At 39.1% G+C, this 17,693-nt stretch overlaps 1 protein-coding gene across 1 annotated transcript; it reads left to right on the top strand.

Moving 5' to 3' along the window:
- Window positions 1–1,085: 1,085 nt before the first annotated feature.
- SUMO2 (small ubiquitin like modifier 2) lies at window positions 1,086–16,849 on the top strand. The gene is made up of 4 exons (XM_024760609.1): window positions 1,086–1,100; window positions 7,629–7,811; window positions 13,292–13,363; window positions 16,190–16,849. Exons 1-4 carry the CDS (start codon window positions 1,086–1,088, stop codon window positions 16,250–16,252), a joined length of 333 nt encoding a protein of 110 aa, XP_024616377.1. The 3' UTR covers window positions 16,253–16,849.
- The last annotated feature ends 844 nt before the right edge of the window (window positions 16,850–17,693 follow it).

Genomic DNA, 17,693 nt, shown 5'->3' with positions numbered 1-17,693 from the left:
CTAGAAGGTAGGGGTGTGAGGATTTGATGAAGGCAGTCAAAAGATACAAATTTCCAGTTTGGGGACTTCCCTGGTGGTCCAGTGGCTAAGACTCCGCACTCCCAATGCAGGGGGCCCAGGTTCGATCCCTGTTCAGGGAACTACAACCCACATGCTGCAACTGACAGTTCATATGCCACAACTAAAGATTCTGCATGCTGCAACTAAAAAAAGATCCCACACGCAGCAACGAAGATCCCATGTGCCTCGACGAAGACCCAGCACAGCCAAATAAGTATTTTTTAAAAGACTAGATTAAAATTAATTAGGTAAATAAATTTAAAAAAATATGACGGATGTTCAGTAAACCTACTGGGGCCATTACTTCATGATATAAGTAAGTCAAATCATTATTCTGTATACTTTAAATTTATGTAGTGGTGTTGTGTCAATTATATCTCTAAGACTGGAAGAAAAAAAATGTCTCAAGATATTCCCAGTGTACCCTAGGGGACAAAATCACCTCTTTTAAGAGCTACTGGCATAGATATTCAACCACAGAGGAAGAGAGGAACAACCAGGTAAATATATTATCAATGAGATATCCACCTATTTAGAAGAATTACAAAGACTGATAAGAAAATGGAAAAGTTTTTCAAGAAGTTTTAAAGTGTTCACCTTTTGGTCCCCATAATTGTACTTCCCTGTTTAGTGATGTAATACTACTCAGCTATAAAAAGCAGTGAAATAATGCCATTTCCAGCAACACGGATGGACCTAGAGATGATCATATTAAGTCAGTTAGAGAAAGACAAATATGTGATATCACTTACATGTGGAATCTAAAAAAAATGATACAGGGAACTCCCTGGTGGTCCAGTGGTTAGGACTCGGCACTTTCACTGCAGGGGCCCGTGTTCTATCCCTGGCCAGAGAACTAAAATTCCAGAAGCTGCACAGTGCAGCCAAAAAATAAAATAAAAAATGAAAAATAAGAATTAAAAAAATGTTTAAATGATACAAATGAACTTATTTACAAAACAGAAGTAGACTCACAGACATAGAAAATAAACTTATGGTTACCAAAGGGGATAGCAGGAGCGGCCATGGTGGGGGGCGAGGTGCGGGGGGGGGGGCGGTGATAAATTGGAGTTTGGGATTAACATACACACTAAAAATATATATATAAAATAGGTAAACACAAGGACCTACTGTATAGCACAGGGAACTATACTTAATATCTTGTAATAACCTATAATAGAAAATCTAAAAAAGAATATATATATATGTGTAACTGAATCACTTTGCTGTACACTTGAAACTAACACAGCATTGTAAATTAACTATACTTCAATAAAAAAAAGTTCAGTGAATGTATTGTGAAATGGAACAGTATTTCCCTATATTTAATACCCCAGCTGATACATTTAAAGGGAAATGTACTATCTTCTTGGCTTTGACTGCTGGTGCAAGTTTGGGTCCCATTTTCTTTGCCATGACCCAAGGATAGAAAGCTGGAAGGTTTCCAGAACATCACAGATTCTGTGATTGTCTCCAGATTTCCTGCAGTATTCAGGAATAGAGTATTCAGTATTCCTGCAGTATTCACAGAGATAGCTCAAGTACTCAACTAACCTCTGTTAGAACTGAAGGAAATTTGATGGTATAAACTATGCACCGTTTAGTCGTCTGTGTTATAAATTCAGTTATGTGTTTCTCAGGGTTTTTGGCAAGGATTTCAAGCTCTAAACAGACTCTCTCTGTGATTCTTATTTTCCTGCCCTTTTTAGGAATGATGTTTTTTATTTGGCACCTGACCCTGAAGAATACATTCTTGCTGGTTCCCCCATTCTTACCCTCTACTTCTATTGGTATTTAATTATTCAAATACTGATATTTAATTAGGTTTCTAGAGGAAGTAGGCCTTTCTTGTCGTAGTTAACCCCTAATGGCAAAAACAGCTCAATGCACAACTCCTTCTTTCATTCCCATTATGATCCAGGAACTGAGCTAGGTGCTCCGAACAAAACTGTAAACAAGACAAGTCTCCTTTAATTGAACTGCCATTCTGCTCAGAGAGACAGCCAAACAAAAATTAAGTCAAAGCAACTTGACTGGTGTTCCCACCACTATTCTAGGATATTTTTTTTTTGCATGTTTTCTCTCTGAGGACTTCCATAGGAACCTGTATGCAGTCCTACGGTAATTAAGCTCTGTCTGGGCTCTGAGTCAGAAAGTCTCAGGTCTACTGGCTCTACCACTTCAAGCTGGGTGACCAAGTTGCCTGACCTTTCTATGTCTCAATTCCTTCATTTGTAAAATGGGGATAATAATAATAGATGTCTTGTGAGGATTAAAGGCTTAGTACAGAATCCCCACATAATAATAACTCAGTTAATGTTTGCCACTCTTCTTCTTTTCTGTATATACTACTCCTTGCCCATTTTTTCCCAAAGCACCCTTTCTAGTGCACAGCCACCCCCTTTCCCACTCCTATGAAAATGATAGTGGGAGGAACTTGATGTTGGGAAATTTCTGTTTTTCCACAATTTTTTTCCTGGAAATTGGAGAGACTCTCAGTAGATTCCCTAGGCTCAGCTCACAGAATTACAGTTTGTCCTTGGAACATATATTATTCACACGTTTGAATACACTTAACTACTTTTTATGGAACTCCTCCTTTGCCCGAAGGTGGTTTTGTAGTTTAGCATAACTTTAGAGCAGGGGTACTGTAGGACACACCTGTCACCTAGAAGCTAATAACTAAACAACCGTTTGATTATTGGAGGCCCGCACATTTTACTGATGGTAAATTTAACATGACATATTCCTCTTTGACGGTTCTGTAGTCCTACAAACCTGGGAAGATGTGTGATGTCAACATAAGACCTGGGTTCAGGAGAGCAAGGAGGGCATCTCTTTTGCTTTCTCTACAGTACCCGGCACAGCACCCAGTTAGTTCCCTGGCATATAATAGAAGCTCAATCAACACTACTTGGCAGATGTGTGATAATGGGCAAGTTACTTAACTCTTTGAGCCTCAATAGTAAATAAATACCAATCCACTTGGAAGGGTTTGTATAAGGAGAAAAAGAACTAATTAGTAAAGCCCCACTCAGTGCCTGACACATGGCAGTTGGTTCTCTTCCCCTTTCACTTCTTGTATATTTCCTACCCTTCCTACCAGCCCCCCCACCCCCAAATTTGAGACAGGGGCTTTGTCTGCCCAATGCCTAGCACAGGATCTTTTTTTTTTGGGCTGCGTCGGGTCTTCATAGCTTTGTGCGGACTTTCTCTAGTTGTGGCGAGTGGAGCTACTCTTAGTTGCAGTGTGTGGGCTTCTCATTGTTGTGGCTTCTCTTGTTGTGCAGGCTTCAGTAGTTGTGGCACGCCAGCTCCGTAGTTGTGGCTCGCAGGCTCTAGAGCACAGGCTCAGTAGTTGTGGCGCACGGGCTTACTTTGCTCCACGGTGTGTGGGATCTTCCCAGACCAGGGCTTGAACCCATGTCCCCTGCGTTGGCTGGCGGATTCTTAACCACTGTTCCACCAGGGAAGTCCTAGCACAGGATCTTATGCATAGTGATAGCCTCAATTTATTCAGTCTTTCAGTGAATCTTTACGCATCAAAAGTGCACAAAAGCTTAAAGTTGAGAGAGAGCAGGTACATTCAGGAACCCCAAGTAATTGATTATGACTGAAGCAGAGGCTTCGAGGAGAAAATGAGAAAGAGCTAGAATGGTTAGCCCAGATTAGCTCTCAAGGAGCTTTGTAGGTCTTATATGAATTTTGGACTCTATCCTGTAAGGCAGAGGACTGCCACTAAACCAAGGAGTGGCAGAAAGTTTTTTGTTTTTTTTTTTTGGCCTTGCCATGCGGCATGTGGGATCTTAGTTCCCTGACCAGGGATCGAACCCGTGCCCCCTGCAGTGGAAGCACACAGTCCTAACCACTAGACCACCAGGGTATTCCCAGAAACTTATTTTATTTTGTTTTTATTTTAGAATGGTTTGTGGTTCTCGGGCTTTCGTGTGTTTAAGAATCACCAGCGGGGGCTTCCCTAGTGGTGCAGTGGTTGAGAGTCCACCTGCCGATGCAGGGGACACGGGTTCGTGCCCCGGTCGGGAGGATCCCACATGCCGCAGAGGGGCTGGGCCCGTGAGCCATGGCCACTGAGCCTGTGCATCCGGAGCCTGTGCTCCGCAACGGGAGAGGCCACGGCAGTGAGAGGCCCGCGTACCGCAAAAAAAAAAAAAAAAAAAAAAAAGAATCACCAAGGAAGCTTGTTAAAAAAGAGGGATCCCAGAGCCACACTGTCTGAGAATAGAGAATATGCATTTAAACCAGCACGTTAGGGACCCCCTTCGGGGGCCAGTGGTGAAGACTCCCTGCTTCCACTGCAGGGGGCACAGGTTCAATCTCTGGTCAGGGAACTAAGATCCCACATGCTGTGTGGCATGGCCAAAAACAAAAACAAACCAAAAACCCGGCGCCTTAGATGATTCTGATTCATTTAAATATTCAGACCTTGAAAACAAAAGATCAATAGCTCTGGGGAAACCTGACTTGAAGTTAGGCTTCCACTGCCTCTCCTGATCAATCTGCCTTTCTTGGTCTGTCCTACAATTAGGCCTTAAGCCTCCTCTTCCCCATGGTGGACCAGCTGGAAGCCCAGCAAATGGAGCAGAGCCCAAAGACTGGACAGTGGCTGCAGAGAAGTAGACAGGTTTGACAGGTATTTAAAAGGTGGAATTGAGCAGAGTTGGAGATTGACTGTTTGGGGAGTGTGTGAAGGGGTCAAGGATGCTCCCTGGCTTTTTGGCTTGGAGCAATTTGTTGTTGTTGTTTTTTTTTTGTTTGTTTGTTTTTTGAGCTGTGCAACACAGCATGCGGGATCTCAGTCCTACAGTGGAAGCGTGGAGTCTTAACCAATGCACCACCAGGGAAGTCCCCGGAGCAATGTTATAACGGTGTGTCATACAGTGACCGGGCCACTTGAAAGAGAGGGGCAGGTCTGAGAAGTAAATTGAGGAATTTTAGTTGAGATTTGCTGAGTTCGAGGTGCCTCTAGGACATCCAAGTGGAGACGTTCAGAAGTCAGTTGGATTTATAGGCTGGAAATTCAGAGAAAGACCTGGACTAGAAATCTGGACTTGAGGATCATTAGCAAATAGATGGTAATAAAAGTGGGGTGAAGTCATTTCAGGAGAGGGGATAGAATGGGAAGAGAAACCGGTCCAGAACAAAACCCAAGGAACATTTAAGGGAAGGGCTGAGAAAGAAAGAAATTGCAAAGGGATCAAGGACAGGCCAGACTCATAGCCCCAAGTCACAGGGAGGGAGTTCAAGAGGAGTGACGAACTGGGAAGCATCCTGGACTCAGCAAAGAAGTCTGCGGTGACCTTGTAGAGAGCAGTTTTAGTGGAACCAGGCACCAGATTGCAGTGCGTTGAGGAGTAAGTGGGAGGTGAGGGAGTGCAGACAGCTGGCGTGCACATTTTTTTCAAGATATTTGGCCACGAATGGAGAGAGATACGGTGGTAACTTCAGAAGGAAGTAGAATTGAGAGTCTTTTTCTACGGTAACGGCTAATATGCAAGTGGAAGAAAATAAAGGACATAATCAATAAAACCTACCGAGAGGAGTGGGAGACATCCACGGCACAGATGTTAGGACTGTGCTTAAGACAAGAGGGACCTACTTCTATTTCTGAACGGATGTAAGGAGGAAGTGATCGATTGGTTTGGAAGCTTGATATCGGGTGCTTCTCTCTGATGGATTTTGCTTCCTCTAGGAGGTTGGCAGCCAGGCAATGAGTAAGGAGTTTGTAGGATGAAGCTTTTTCCTCATCTAGTCAAAGTACAGGGTTTCCAGCAGGACGGAAGTAGTCACGGCACTAAGGCAAGAGCCTGGTGGGAAGCGGGTTGAGGCTGAAGCTTTAAAATCCGAGGGAAGCGAGGCTGACTGAGAGGAAGTGTGATGTTCCTCTGACCCTGAGGAAAGCTGTATTTGGGCCACCGAATGAGAGGTTATTTTCCCAGAACCTCGTGCTGGGGCTTTGATTTAGGCTCTCCCTTCCTCGTCTAGTCAGTCTGCCTTCCCCGGCTTGTGTGTCGCGTCTAGGCCTCAAGCCTCCCAGTCCCCAACGAGGACCAGCTGGAAGCCATTTTGATTAAGCTCCACCACAGAAGGAGGACAATACAGCCCCGCCCAGAGCCAGGCGCGCCCCCGCGACGGCCCGGGTGCGCGTGTCCGCGCCTCTTTCCCCTGCCCCGGGCCGCACTGGCCGGTTGAGGGTTCGGGGCGAATCAATGGGCTGCTGATGGGTTGGAAGCCGGATGCCCGTCGGCCGTCGTGAGGGTCCGGGGTTGGGGGATTCCCGGGGAATATTTCCCACATTTTTTGTCGGAATGGGCAGTGGCTTTTCCCTGGGTGCTAAATAACCCCTAACCTGTCGAGACCATGTGGTTTCGAGAAGTTGGAGGCAGATGTACGAGCAGAGAGACTTCGTAGGGCTTAACTTTTCAACGCGGGTTTTGAGGCTCCAGGAGGCTTTTCCCTGGAGGACTCGGGTACACACTTCTTCCTGGCACACGGGACTTTCTTTTGGTTTGTTTTGTGACACCCCCCCCCCCCTTCCTTTTTTTAGGGGTTTTGGGGGGGAAGAATTGGGAATATTTCCCACATTTTTTGTCGGAATGGGCAGTGGCTTTTCCCTGGGTGCTAAATAACCCCTAACCTGTCGAGACCATGTGGTTTCGAGAAGTTGGAGGCAGATGTACGAGCAGAGAGACTTCGTAGGGCTTAACTTTTCAACGCGGGTTTTGAGGCTCCAGGAGGCTTTTCCCTGGAGGACTCGGGTACACACTTCTTCCTGGCACACGGGACTTTCTTTTGGTTTGTTTTGTGACCCCCCCCCCCCCTTTCCATTCTGAAGTGGTTTAGGGGCTACAGAATTCCTTCTACACTTGATTTTGATGAACTTCAGATTGGGTCAAAATCTACAAGGAATTGTGGAATAAATCTACAAGGAGTAAAACTGTGCGTTTGACTCATGACAACAAAGAGGAGGGGAGAATAAGCTCATAACTAAAAATAAACAAAAATGAAGCTGCTCACAGAGGCGAACAATAATAGTGGTTCTGAGTTATTACCGCTGCTTGGGAGAGAATCAAAGGATATTCCTCAGTTAGGTGGTTTTTTTTTTTTTTTTTTGTAGCTTGAGATTTGTTACTAAGCTGAATTTGGTAACTTTTTAATGAGATTTGTAATGAGTTTTGAATTTCAAGCTCTAGATTTTTCTTGCATTCTGTACTCAAAGCATTTTGGAAAGAGAAAGGATGCTTATTTTTAATCTTTTTAGAGGAAAGACATTTTGAGTGTAATACAATATATGTCATTTAAAAAAACTCAGATTCAAGAAGGCATTGCAGTAAACTGAGGGAGATCCATCTTTAAAAACCAATTGTCGACACTGATAGTATTGGATGTAGGCTGCTTTTCTGTTTCTGTGACATCTATTTAATATTGTTGCTTCAGGGTTTCTTATCTTTCAGATTGATTTCAGCAGCTGCAAACAGCTGTATGCGCTGTTATAAGAATGAGAAACCTGTTGATTTCTGAAGCAGCTTGGGCTGCTGCTGCTTTAAAAGGTGTTTGTCCTTCACATTTTCCAAATTCTACTTTTATTTTTCTCTCAACAGGAAGGAGTCAAGACTGAGAACAACGATCATATTAATTTGAAGGTGGCGGGGCAGGATGGTTCTGTGGTGCAGTTTAAGATCAAGAGGCATACACCACTTAGTAAACTAATGAAAGCCTATTGTGAACGACAGGTGAGGAACTGACTTGTATACTTCCAGTGAATAAAACGTGTTTTAAAAAAACAGACCTTTTTTCCTTGAGAATAGAAACCAGCATAATATATCAATAGATTATCTTTGGTAGAATGAATATGTACTTATATACTTGATATATCACAGTTTTATCATACGCTTGGTTTGTTGATTCTTCATAAAAATCCCTTAGGGTGGTTAATATCACATATGATTCTAGTTCTATGCCAGAAATGCATCAAATTATTTTCACAACATGTGGTTTGTTCCCAAGGGGATGTAATTTTACTTTTATAAGAAAATAAGAACGAACTTGGTAAAATTTCTTGTCAGGCTCTTTTTTAACAATTAAAAATTTGTCTTGTGTCAAAACAATTTATTTCGGGTGTTTTAACCAATTTGGAAGTAAATGTGGGTTTAAGGACATTGCAGTTTTCCTGAAGCATGTAAAACTGTAATATTTTCTTTTTACACTAATAGTAGAGGTCAAGAGATTTAACCTCCTGAGCCAAGCATACACATTCCTGTATTATAAGGATATTTGAATTTTACTCAGAAAATAGTAAATTTTTTACCTCAGAAGAGGAAGTAGAAATGAACAGATGCTGGGAGGTAAATGTAAACTTTAAGACAAAGAAGCTTCCTTTTGTGATGTTGAGTCTAACAATACAAAGGTAATTTTAAAGATGACTTTTGCAAGTATAACAGAAACTCTGGTAGATCAGTTGATCCAACAGTAACCTGGCAGAAGTATTTTTCTTGTTCAACCCTGGATGTATGATATATAAAAGTTTGGAAAATTATTTTATTAGACCAAAACAACTTGTCTACATTGCAAATTCACCTCCTAAAAATAGGTTCAAAACAGAGTAAGGTTAAAACCTCTACAAGTTGGGAAATGGAGTTTGAGTTGATACTTGGGCCTTCTCCATGAGACTGAAGGGCTTCTTAAACTGAAGATTTAAACTTCTTTTTGAGTTTGAAGCTTTATATTTTATGCCTAGTTTATTTATAACATAATAAGAGTACTGTGGTTATAATTTTTTATCTTCAAAAACTTTTTCATAGTTCCTTACAAAGATACGCCCTTCAGTGTACTTTCATTTGAAGAATTCTGGTGAAATCCCCTAACAGTTAGTAAATATGTACTTATTAATTGTGCTAAAGAATTTTTGCACTGGTATCTACCATATTTGAATACTAGTACTCCTTCAGGTTCCAGGGGAATTTTAAAAGGTAATCATTTTGTAGAATGTTTATGTAGCAAAGCCTTATACAACATAGAAATTCATGCTTAGATTTGGTGACTTTCAACAAAATTCTCTGCATATCCTAACTTTTCTCTAATTACTATTAAATTTTAGCTTTTAAATGGTCGTATTTTTCAACACTGACTATGAAAATTTTCGAACTTAGAGAAAAAAGTTTACATTGAATACCCATGAGTCTACTGCCTAGATTAACTGTTACCAATTTACTGTATACATCTATTGATACTCTCTGTCCATCCTAAAATGGTCATATTTAAGACTTCCCATATTTCCTGTCGGGCCCCCAAAGGAGCTTTTTATCTTTTTTTTTTTTTTTAACCAGATGCCTATGTGCTGGGGCATTATACTGTGTGCCAGAAAAAGTAAAGCACATCCTGTGTATTCTAGATTATCCTTACAGGGAATTGTCTTATAAGATCTAGTTAGTGGGTCAGTCAAGAATTTTTTAGTTTTCCTGCTATGTTAAAGTAAGTCTACTATATTACCCAGTGTGAATAAAGTTTTCCTGTATTTTTTTCAGTTATTAGGCATAAGATTGGGATTATATTTGACTAAACTTGTTGGGTCCACTCTTAACTTGCACTAGAGGAAAAAGAACGTTGGTAATCCATAAAAAATACAATTGCACTGCCTATCTGTTGGAATGCAAATGTGAAAATATTTTCCAGGAAGAATTTGGAAAGATGTTTATTCCCATTTTCCTCTTAAATTGGGGATAACCTCAGAGTTTTGAGTGAAACAAGATCCCTGTTTACTTTTCAAGTGGTTTCTCTGGTTCTGAGGAAGAGGGAGTTGAAGTATCATCTAATTGGGCTGATTCCCTGCTTTCTAAGTGTAGTTACAGGTTATTAAAAACTAAAATATTTATCTGATCTGATTTGCATAGCTAAAGTTTTTTTGGCAAGTGAGACTTCTTGACCAAAGATTTCCTATGAAGATGAATTGAGTGCTCATATTTACTTTCTAATGAACTCATTTGGTATTGGATCTCTGGAGGAGTTCCAGTGAATGCCTAATAGGCATCTAAAACTAAACATGCAAAGCAGGACTCTTGATTCTACTAGAAATCTTTCTCTGTTGTCCCCACTCAGTAAATAGCACCATTCTGCATCTAGTTGGCAAAACCTTAGGGTCCTCCGTGATGATGCCTCATAACAAAATCCATCAGCGAGCTCTGTTCTCTGTCGAAGCTTGGCCAGCACAGTAGCCACAAGCCACGTGTGAGCGTTTACCTCTTGAAGTGTGGCTAGTCCAAATGGAGATGTGCTGTAACGTGTAAAATGAATGGCAGATTTTGAAAACTTGGTGTGAAAGAAGTTAAATATCTCAGTTTTTAAAATGTTGATTATATGTTGAAATGGTAGTATTTTTAAATATGTTGAATTAAAACTTTTATCAGACTTTTACCTTATTTTTAACTTTTTAATGTGGCAACTAGAAAACTACCATATGTGGCTGACATATTTCCATTGCATAGTGCTGAGCCCACAACCATTTTTATTCTATTCCTGATTAACTACTACCTCAGGGACGTCTCTGATTAATTCAGAGTGCCCCTGTTGCCGTCACTGAGTCCTCTCACTCTTGTTTGTTTGTTTTGCATTGATTATTGTCTGTATTTATCTCTCTGTGCTAAAGTGTAAGCTTCATGAGCATAGGGCTGTTTTATTATATGACTATTTTTCTAGAGCCTAGACCAGTGCTCAGCATATAGAATGTGTTCAAATGCTTGTAAAAGAATAGAGAACATTCAAACCTAGTATTTCTGTAGGTTGGTTTCTAAGTAAGTTTTTCATTCACATGTAGAGTTAGACTTTGCCCACTTTATATCAGCCACATATCCTTCAGGCAACTGATTGAGAGCATACTCTTCCATTCTAGTGTAAATCTACCCCAACATTGTCTACTAGATTGTCAAGTGGTTTCAGAGAGCACAGAATAATTGGTTTAGTCCAGTTCGTTTTTGTGAAATGAAGAAATGGGGTCCCGAAGAGAGAACCTCATACATCTCTTCTGGAGCACAACTCTAAAGCTCAGGGATGAGATTTATACAGAAGAGGAAACCAAATACTGGTTTAATGCAAATTCATTGTTTGAATTTACATGGTTTATAGAATCTTAAAGGCAAGTTTCCTGAATTCTGGACTTTTGATCTCTAGCAAAATAGCTTTTATTGATAAGGAAAAGCGTAAAAACAGGTGGCAATAAAGGAATACAATTCGCTTGTGTTCTACTGGCCCTGCCTTCCCTTCGTCCTTATTTTGAATGGCCACGCCATTGGATGTAGTGAAGGAAGAACCCAGCATATAGAAGATGCTAAGAGTTTTGTTGAAGCAGAGTCTCCAGTGGAGTGTTTGTAAGTAGATAATATTTAGTATTAATGGCTTGGCGTTGAATTCTTGGTTACTTTGTGTAATTGCAAACTAAATTTGAAAGTCATGAGGAATGAATTAGGTTATGGCTGTCACCTACCTGGTGGGAGATTGCTTGTATTCCTTAAGACAAGGGCTAGTCTGGAAGTGGTATGTGTCAAAGACCAGAGTGTTGTGTTTTGTTTAATATTTATTTATTTACCTATGTATCTATCTATCTGCACCGGGTCTTAGTTGCGGCATGTGGGATTTTTGTTGCAGCGTGTGGGATCTTTTTAGTTATGGCATGCGAGATCTTTAGTTGCAGCATGTGGGATCTAGTTCCCAGACCAGGGATCGAACCTGGGTCCCCAGCATTGGGAGCGTTGGAGTCTTAACCGCTGGATTAGGGAAGTCTCAAAGACTAGAATTTTAAAGGAAAGCAGTATGATTTTCACGTGACAGGTAGTTTTAAAGACCAATTCAGTGAATCCTTGTTAAATAAGGGAATACAGTTGTTAAACAAGTGTTCATTGAACACTTTATTTCAATATTTTTAGTCCTAGGAACTCAGTTTAATTTTCTCTTAAATATCAATTAAAACAGGGAGTTTTTATAACAAGAATTATAGTTTGTAATTTGAGCATGATACAGGAATGGCTTTGTGTAAGATGCTTCCAAGACAGGTATTTTTCAAGTTAAAATATTCACAGCATACCTCCAAAGAAATCTTGTCCTCATTTGGTTGCAGTTACCAGCAACTTTACTATTTTGCTCTTTTCCCCTTCTCCCCACCCCTGTGTCAGGTAGGTGATTCTTAATAATGGAGGCCCCTTTGCAGAAAGGGGCATATTTAAGCTCATTTATCTCCTTAAATGCACATAAAAATTTCTTGACAGTCCCTTTTTGTAATAAAGCTTCTCCTCAACTTAGCTTTAGGTTTATTTTCAAATAAAAACAGAAAATGAAGCATATTTAGATACTGCTTTTCATCCATTTTATTCCATCAGTATTTAGCACCTACCATGTGCAAGATATACAGTATGTAACTAAGTCTAGATTTCTATCCCTACTGGAGCTTATTTTCTGGTACAAGGTTGACTAATAATTGCAGGCTTAGGTAAGTACTAAGGAGAAAAAAGCAGGTGCTTCTTTAGAGCTGTTCCAGGATTTTCTTGGATGTGGATTGTGGTCTTATATATAGATGGTTTTAGGGACCAGTTATTGCCTTGTGTTTTGTAAATGTACTCACTGCCCAGCGATAAGAGCTTGAATATGCCTGTGGTGTTCCTAGTATTGTGCTGGGCTGGGGCTTAGGTTACTCTTACATAGTGGTAGGAATTGTTTGGATAGACAAGAAGGGAAGGTAGCTTTTAGGCAAAGTTTTATTTTAATCGTTACGCCTTTTTTAGGTGACTTCAGTTTTCATATTATTAATGGGTTTTGTTTTGTTTTTGGAGCGCTTTTTAATGTGCGTTGAGGAATGTTGACATGTGCATCTGTTGCTTCAAATTTCCTTTCAGTATCTAACTCATTTAAATGCACTGTTTGACTCAAGGTATGATCTGTTCAAGCTTGAAGTAGCTATGGTCTCAAAAGTAGCTATGGCTCTCAAAGACAGCCTTTTTTTTTTTTCAGTCCTTTTTAAGAAAAATCATTTTTCCAATGAAAATCAAACATAGTGTAGTTTAAAGAAAGTGAAAATCACACCAAATCATTTAACCAATATAGAAATGTTAACATATTGATGATCATTTATTTAGGTCTCTCTTTTAAATATATTCATGGCCAAATATGCATGTAGTTTTAGTTCTTACTGTTTCTTTGCATTCTTATTGCTTTTAAACTCTTTGTCCAGGGTTTGTCAATGAGGCAGATCAGATTCCGATTTGACGGGCAGCCAATCAATGAAACAGACACACCTGCACAGGTAAAAATGTCTTTGTGCTAACTAGAAAAACCAATGTTTTTTTATAATTTTCTCAACAGCTTTGTTTATTAATTTGTGAACTTCTAGTCATTGGAATATAGTTTGTTTTTTTGTTTTTTTTTTTTCTGTATGCGGGCCTCTCACTGTTGTGGCCTCTCCCGTTGCGGGGCACAGGCTCTGGACGTGCAGGCTCAGTGGCCATGGCTCACGGGCCCAGCCTCTCCGCGGCATGTGGGATCTTCCCGGACCGGGGCACGAACCCATGTCCCCTGCATCGGCAGGCGGACTCTCAACCACTGCGCCACCAGGGAAGCCCTGTAGTTCTTTACCAGAGTTCAAAGCTGTGTAAAATATGGCCAAAAGGGAATACAAAGGAAAATTGATTCAGGAAGTGCCAATGGTTTTTAAATATTCAGTTATCACTTAGTAAAACTAGTAGGTCATTTTACTTTAATCCATATTTTTCTTCTTGCCAGCATTATTTGGAAAAAAATAAATAAAATTCCTGTTTGTTACTTCAGAATGTTGTTTTCCTTTTGTTTTCATTGCTGCAGCTCTAAATCATACCCAGGGTTCCCCATAAGCGATCGGTTGGCTGTTTATCCTAACCATTTTAGCCCCTCATGAATTCTCTTGTACCTATACTTCTGAACTGAAGAGAATCTAGTGGCTCTAACTGCAAGTCTCTTGATAGCTTATGTTTCACAGGGCTGTTGATTATTATTTCACAGGGCTGTTGATTATTATTTGGTGGCTTTCCAAACCCTTACTACAAAAGGTGTTGTCTGATCCCTTAATCTCTTTACTTATTACTTCAGTTGTTCTGTCACTTTGTAGGGGATCGGCTGGGCTATCTTCTTTAGCAGAAACTTTTTGTTTCTTTTTACCTTCTGAAATTCCATTTAAGACATTCTGTTTTTGGGGAAAAAACTTTGATAGCAGAAATTTTAAATTGGAGCCCTTGTCCTTTTGAATTTGTTTTATCACCCCATAAAAACTAGAAAGTGATAAATATGGTATGAGTGAAGCAGAAAATCCAGATTGTGGTTTTGTTGATAATCTTCAAAAACTTGAAATATCTATGAGTTATACTTGAGGGAAGAATATTTTGAAGAAATTTCTGTTGATGAGTCTCTAAGAAGCAATTATAGTATGTAGCCACAAGGAGGAGCTGAATTCTCTTGATGAATGAGAGAGAGAGAGCTCTCTTGTATCCTTCCTTGGAAGGCATTTAAAGTTTCAGTATAAAATTGAAAAACATTCCAGTAGTTTCATTTCAGTGGATAGGCTGAAGACCAGTTTTGATGGATTTAAAAGAATAAAAAGAACCCATTATGCTAAACTCTGATGGTAATGTATTTTCTGTTTTTTGAAGCCCTCACCCACCACCAAAAAAAAGTTCTGGGACTTGTCTATTATGCTAGCTGCAAATAATTAAACCTGAGGAGGATTTGTTCAGTACTGCATTTATAAAATCTTCAAATTGAATTTGGAATTGACCTCATTTTAGTATTTGGAATTGAATTTATTTTAGAGTGAAATTGATTCATTTTAGAATTGTTCTTCCAGTACTTATTAAATAGCAGAATTGTATAAATTAGAACATCTGCTTAGCAGCCAATTTTAATAGCAGTATAATTGTTATATACTCATTCTCTTAAGTACTTCACTTTTTTGACTCATTTAGTTCTCATAACTGAATATTCCATTTTACAAATAGAGAATTGAGACTTAGTCATTAATACTTTAATGCTTTAGTTCTACTTTTACTGTATTTGAACTTCATTAGAAACGTTCCCTTTCTTGTCTTTAGATGCCCACGGTTGTTGTTTTATCTTCAAAATTACCAGTTTTTAGAAAATTTTTCTTGGGTAATTATCAGCATTATAAACTGTTCCAAAGCTTATTTACCTTACAGTGTTGCCATATGTACCAAGACCTTCCTGCTATCAACATGGTTTTATGTATAATGTGTGGGTAGTAAACCTTGCAAACTTAATGGCATTTTGAATTTTGATTTTTTTTTAACAAGTCTGTTTTTGCTCATGCTCCTCTTCTTTTTTTTTTTTTAACATCGTTATTGGAGTATAATTGCTTTACAATGGTGTGTTAGTTTCTGCTTTATAACAAAGGGAATCAGTTATACATATACATATATTCCCATATCTCTTCCCTCTTGCGTCTCCCTCCCTCCCACCCTCCCTGTCCCACCTCTGTGCTCCTCTTCTTACTACATAGTGGTAACCACTGTTTTTTGCATAGGCAAAGATATAGCCATATTATACACATACACACAAACTTAAAAATATATATACAAATATAATACTATAAGCTGTTTGCTGCCTAGTTTTAAAATTTTTTTAGCCTAATACCGTATCTAAGGGATATTTCCATTTCTGCATGTGTAAATCTACTTATTCTTTAATAATAGGTACATAGTATTTCATGTATGCATGTACTATATTTTTGGGGGTTTTGATATTTTGGTTATTTTCAGTTTTTTGCTCATCTAAACAACATTGCAGTGAGAGCCTTTATACACATCAGTTTTATTTTCAATAATTAAAGGTGAGATGATTTAACTTATGGACATACTCAGCTTTTTAACTTAAAAACTCAATTTTCTGTAATCTTCATAAAAAAGACCAAGTGAAAAATTATTTAAACCTAAGGCTTACGCTACTTTAAGCTGTGGGACATCTAAAATAATGAACACTGGAACTGGGTGGAACTCGTGCAGATTTTCAGGCTATTTAAGTCTGATAGTTATAAATTTTAAGAGCTAAATAACCAATGGCCGATTGTTCTTTTTCTCATTTATGCTAGTTGGAAATGGAGGATGAAGATACAATTGATGTGTTCCAGCAGCAGACAGGAGGTGTCTACTAAAAAGGGAACCTGCTACTTTACTCCAGAATTCTGTTCCTCCAGACCAAGAAGACATTCTCAATTAGAAAACTGCAATTTGGTTCCACCACATCCTGACTACTACAGTATAGTTTCTCTATTCTTTCATTTTCCCCTTCCCCATTCCTTTATTGTACATAAAGTAACTGGTGTATGTGCAAAAGCATATTGCATTTTTTTTTTTTAACTAAATGGCCAACGGTATGTTTTGATCGACATCAAATGGAGATGGAATGGGGAAAAATACTGGTTCTGTGAAGATACCCCCTTTTCTCCATTAGTGGCATGCTCATCAGCTCTTACCTTTATATTCCAGTAAGTTATTTTGCTCTCACTGTTTAACAAAAAAAGAACAACATAAAAATTCTTGCATACCTTGTTCGATTGGAGAATTTTAATGTTTTTCATTTATCATTGTAAAACCAAGGACAATTTTATAACTTTTTTGTACGTAGCTGTTACATGTAGGGCAATCTGTCTTTAAGTAGGGATAAATTACTCTAAAAGAAATGAATCCTAGATAGTTTTCCCTTCAAGTCAAGCGTCTTGTTGTTTAAATAAACTTCTTGTTTAAAATGAGCTGTTTTCTTTATTCTGAGGAATATTAAATAGAAAGTTGAAGCTTAGAGGAAAACGTGACCTGAATAGGCCTACTAGAAGTTACATTTCAAGGAAGAAATAAAGCTACTTTGCATTTCTGACAGACTAATGCAAAACAGGGAATTACAAAGTTATGTAAATGACTAGCAAGGAATGTCCTGAGGCAGAGTGGGTGAGTACAGGCAGCTAAGAAAAAGTTCTAATTTGGCTGACTCTGCTGATAAATCACTTGACCATTCTAGTCCTCATTTTGTCTGATGGTAAATACTCCCTAACCTAAAACAGAGTTTTTGTTCCTTATTTGAGGATGTTGAGGGACAGAAAATATTTACCTACGTATACCCATTCTTACAGCCTTAAATGTGCAGATCAGTACAGTTTTTAAATTCAGTTGTATGGGGAAAGATAACAACTACAGAACCAATAAACAGAATATTGGAGCTGGAAAGATACGTAAAGATTATCTAGTTCTAACCCCTGTTTTAAAAATGACAAGGCTGAGGTCTAGAGGGTTATTCGTCACATAGTTAGATGGCTATGAAACTGGAACTTAAGAGGTTAGGTTTTCTGATGCCTGTTAATTGAATTTTCCAGTAATGGTTTTCAAGAGACTGAATTCCCACCCTTACTGCCTAACAATGTGGCCTTTTTGGATCAAGTCCCCATGAACTATCATGCCTTGTCATTCACTGAATTCACTCTACCTCTGTTGCAATATAGTCTTTTTTACATTCCCCATTTCTATAGTGAATAAACTTCCCCAGAGACAGCAGGAATTACGTAGGTTTTTGGCTCTGTGTATATGTGAGTTAATCTTGAATCA

This window comes from Neophocaena asiaeorientalis, unplaced genomic scaffold (assembly GCF_003031525.2).
Source record: "Neophocaena asiaeorientalis asiaeorientalis breed wild unplaced genomic scaffold, Neophocaena_asiaeorientalis_V1.1 scaffold30, whole genome shotgun sequence".
NCBI lineage: Eukaryota > Metazoa > Chordata > Mammalia > Artiodactyla > Phocoenidae > Neophocaena > Neophocaena asiaeorientalis.
This window is presented reverse-complemented; position numbering and strand designations above follow the sequence as displayed.

What these genes read in the sequence shown, in the direction of transcription:
- SUMO2 (XM_024760609.1), top strand. An exon ending in AAGCCTATTGTGAACGACAG is followed by an intron (nt 7,812 to 13,291) that starts GTGAGGAACTGA and finishes CTCTTTGTCCAG; the next exon opens with GGTTTGTCAATGAGGCAGAT. An exon ending in AAACAGACACACCTGCACAG is followed by an intron (nt 13,364 to 16,189) that starts GTAAAAATGTCT and finishes CATTTATGCTAG; the next exon opens with TTGGAAATGGAGGATGAAGA.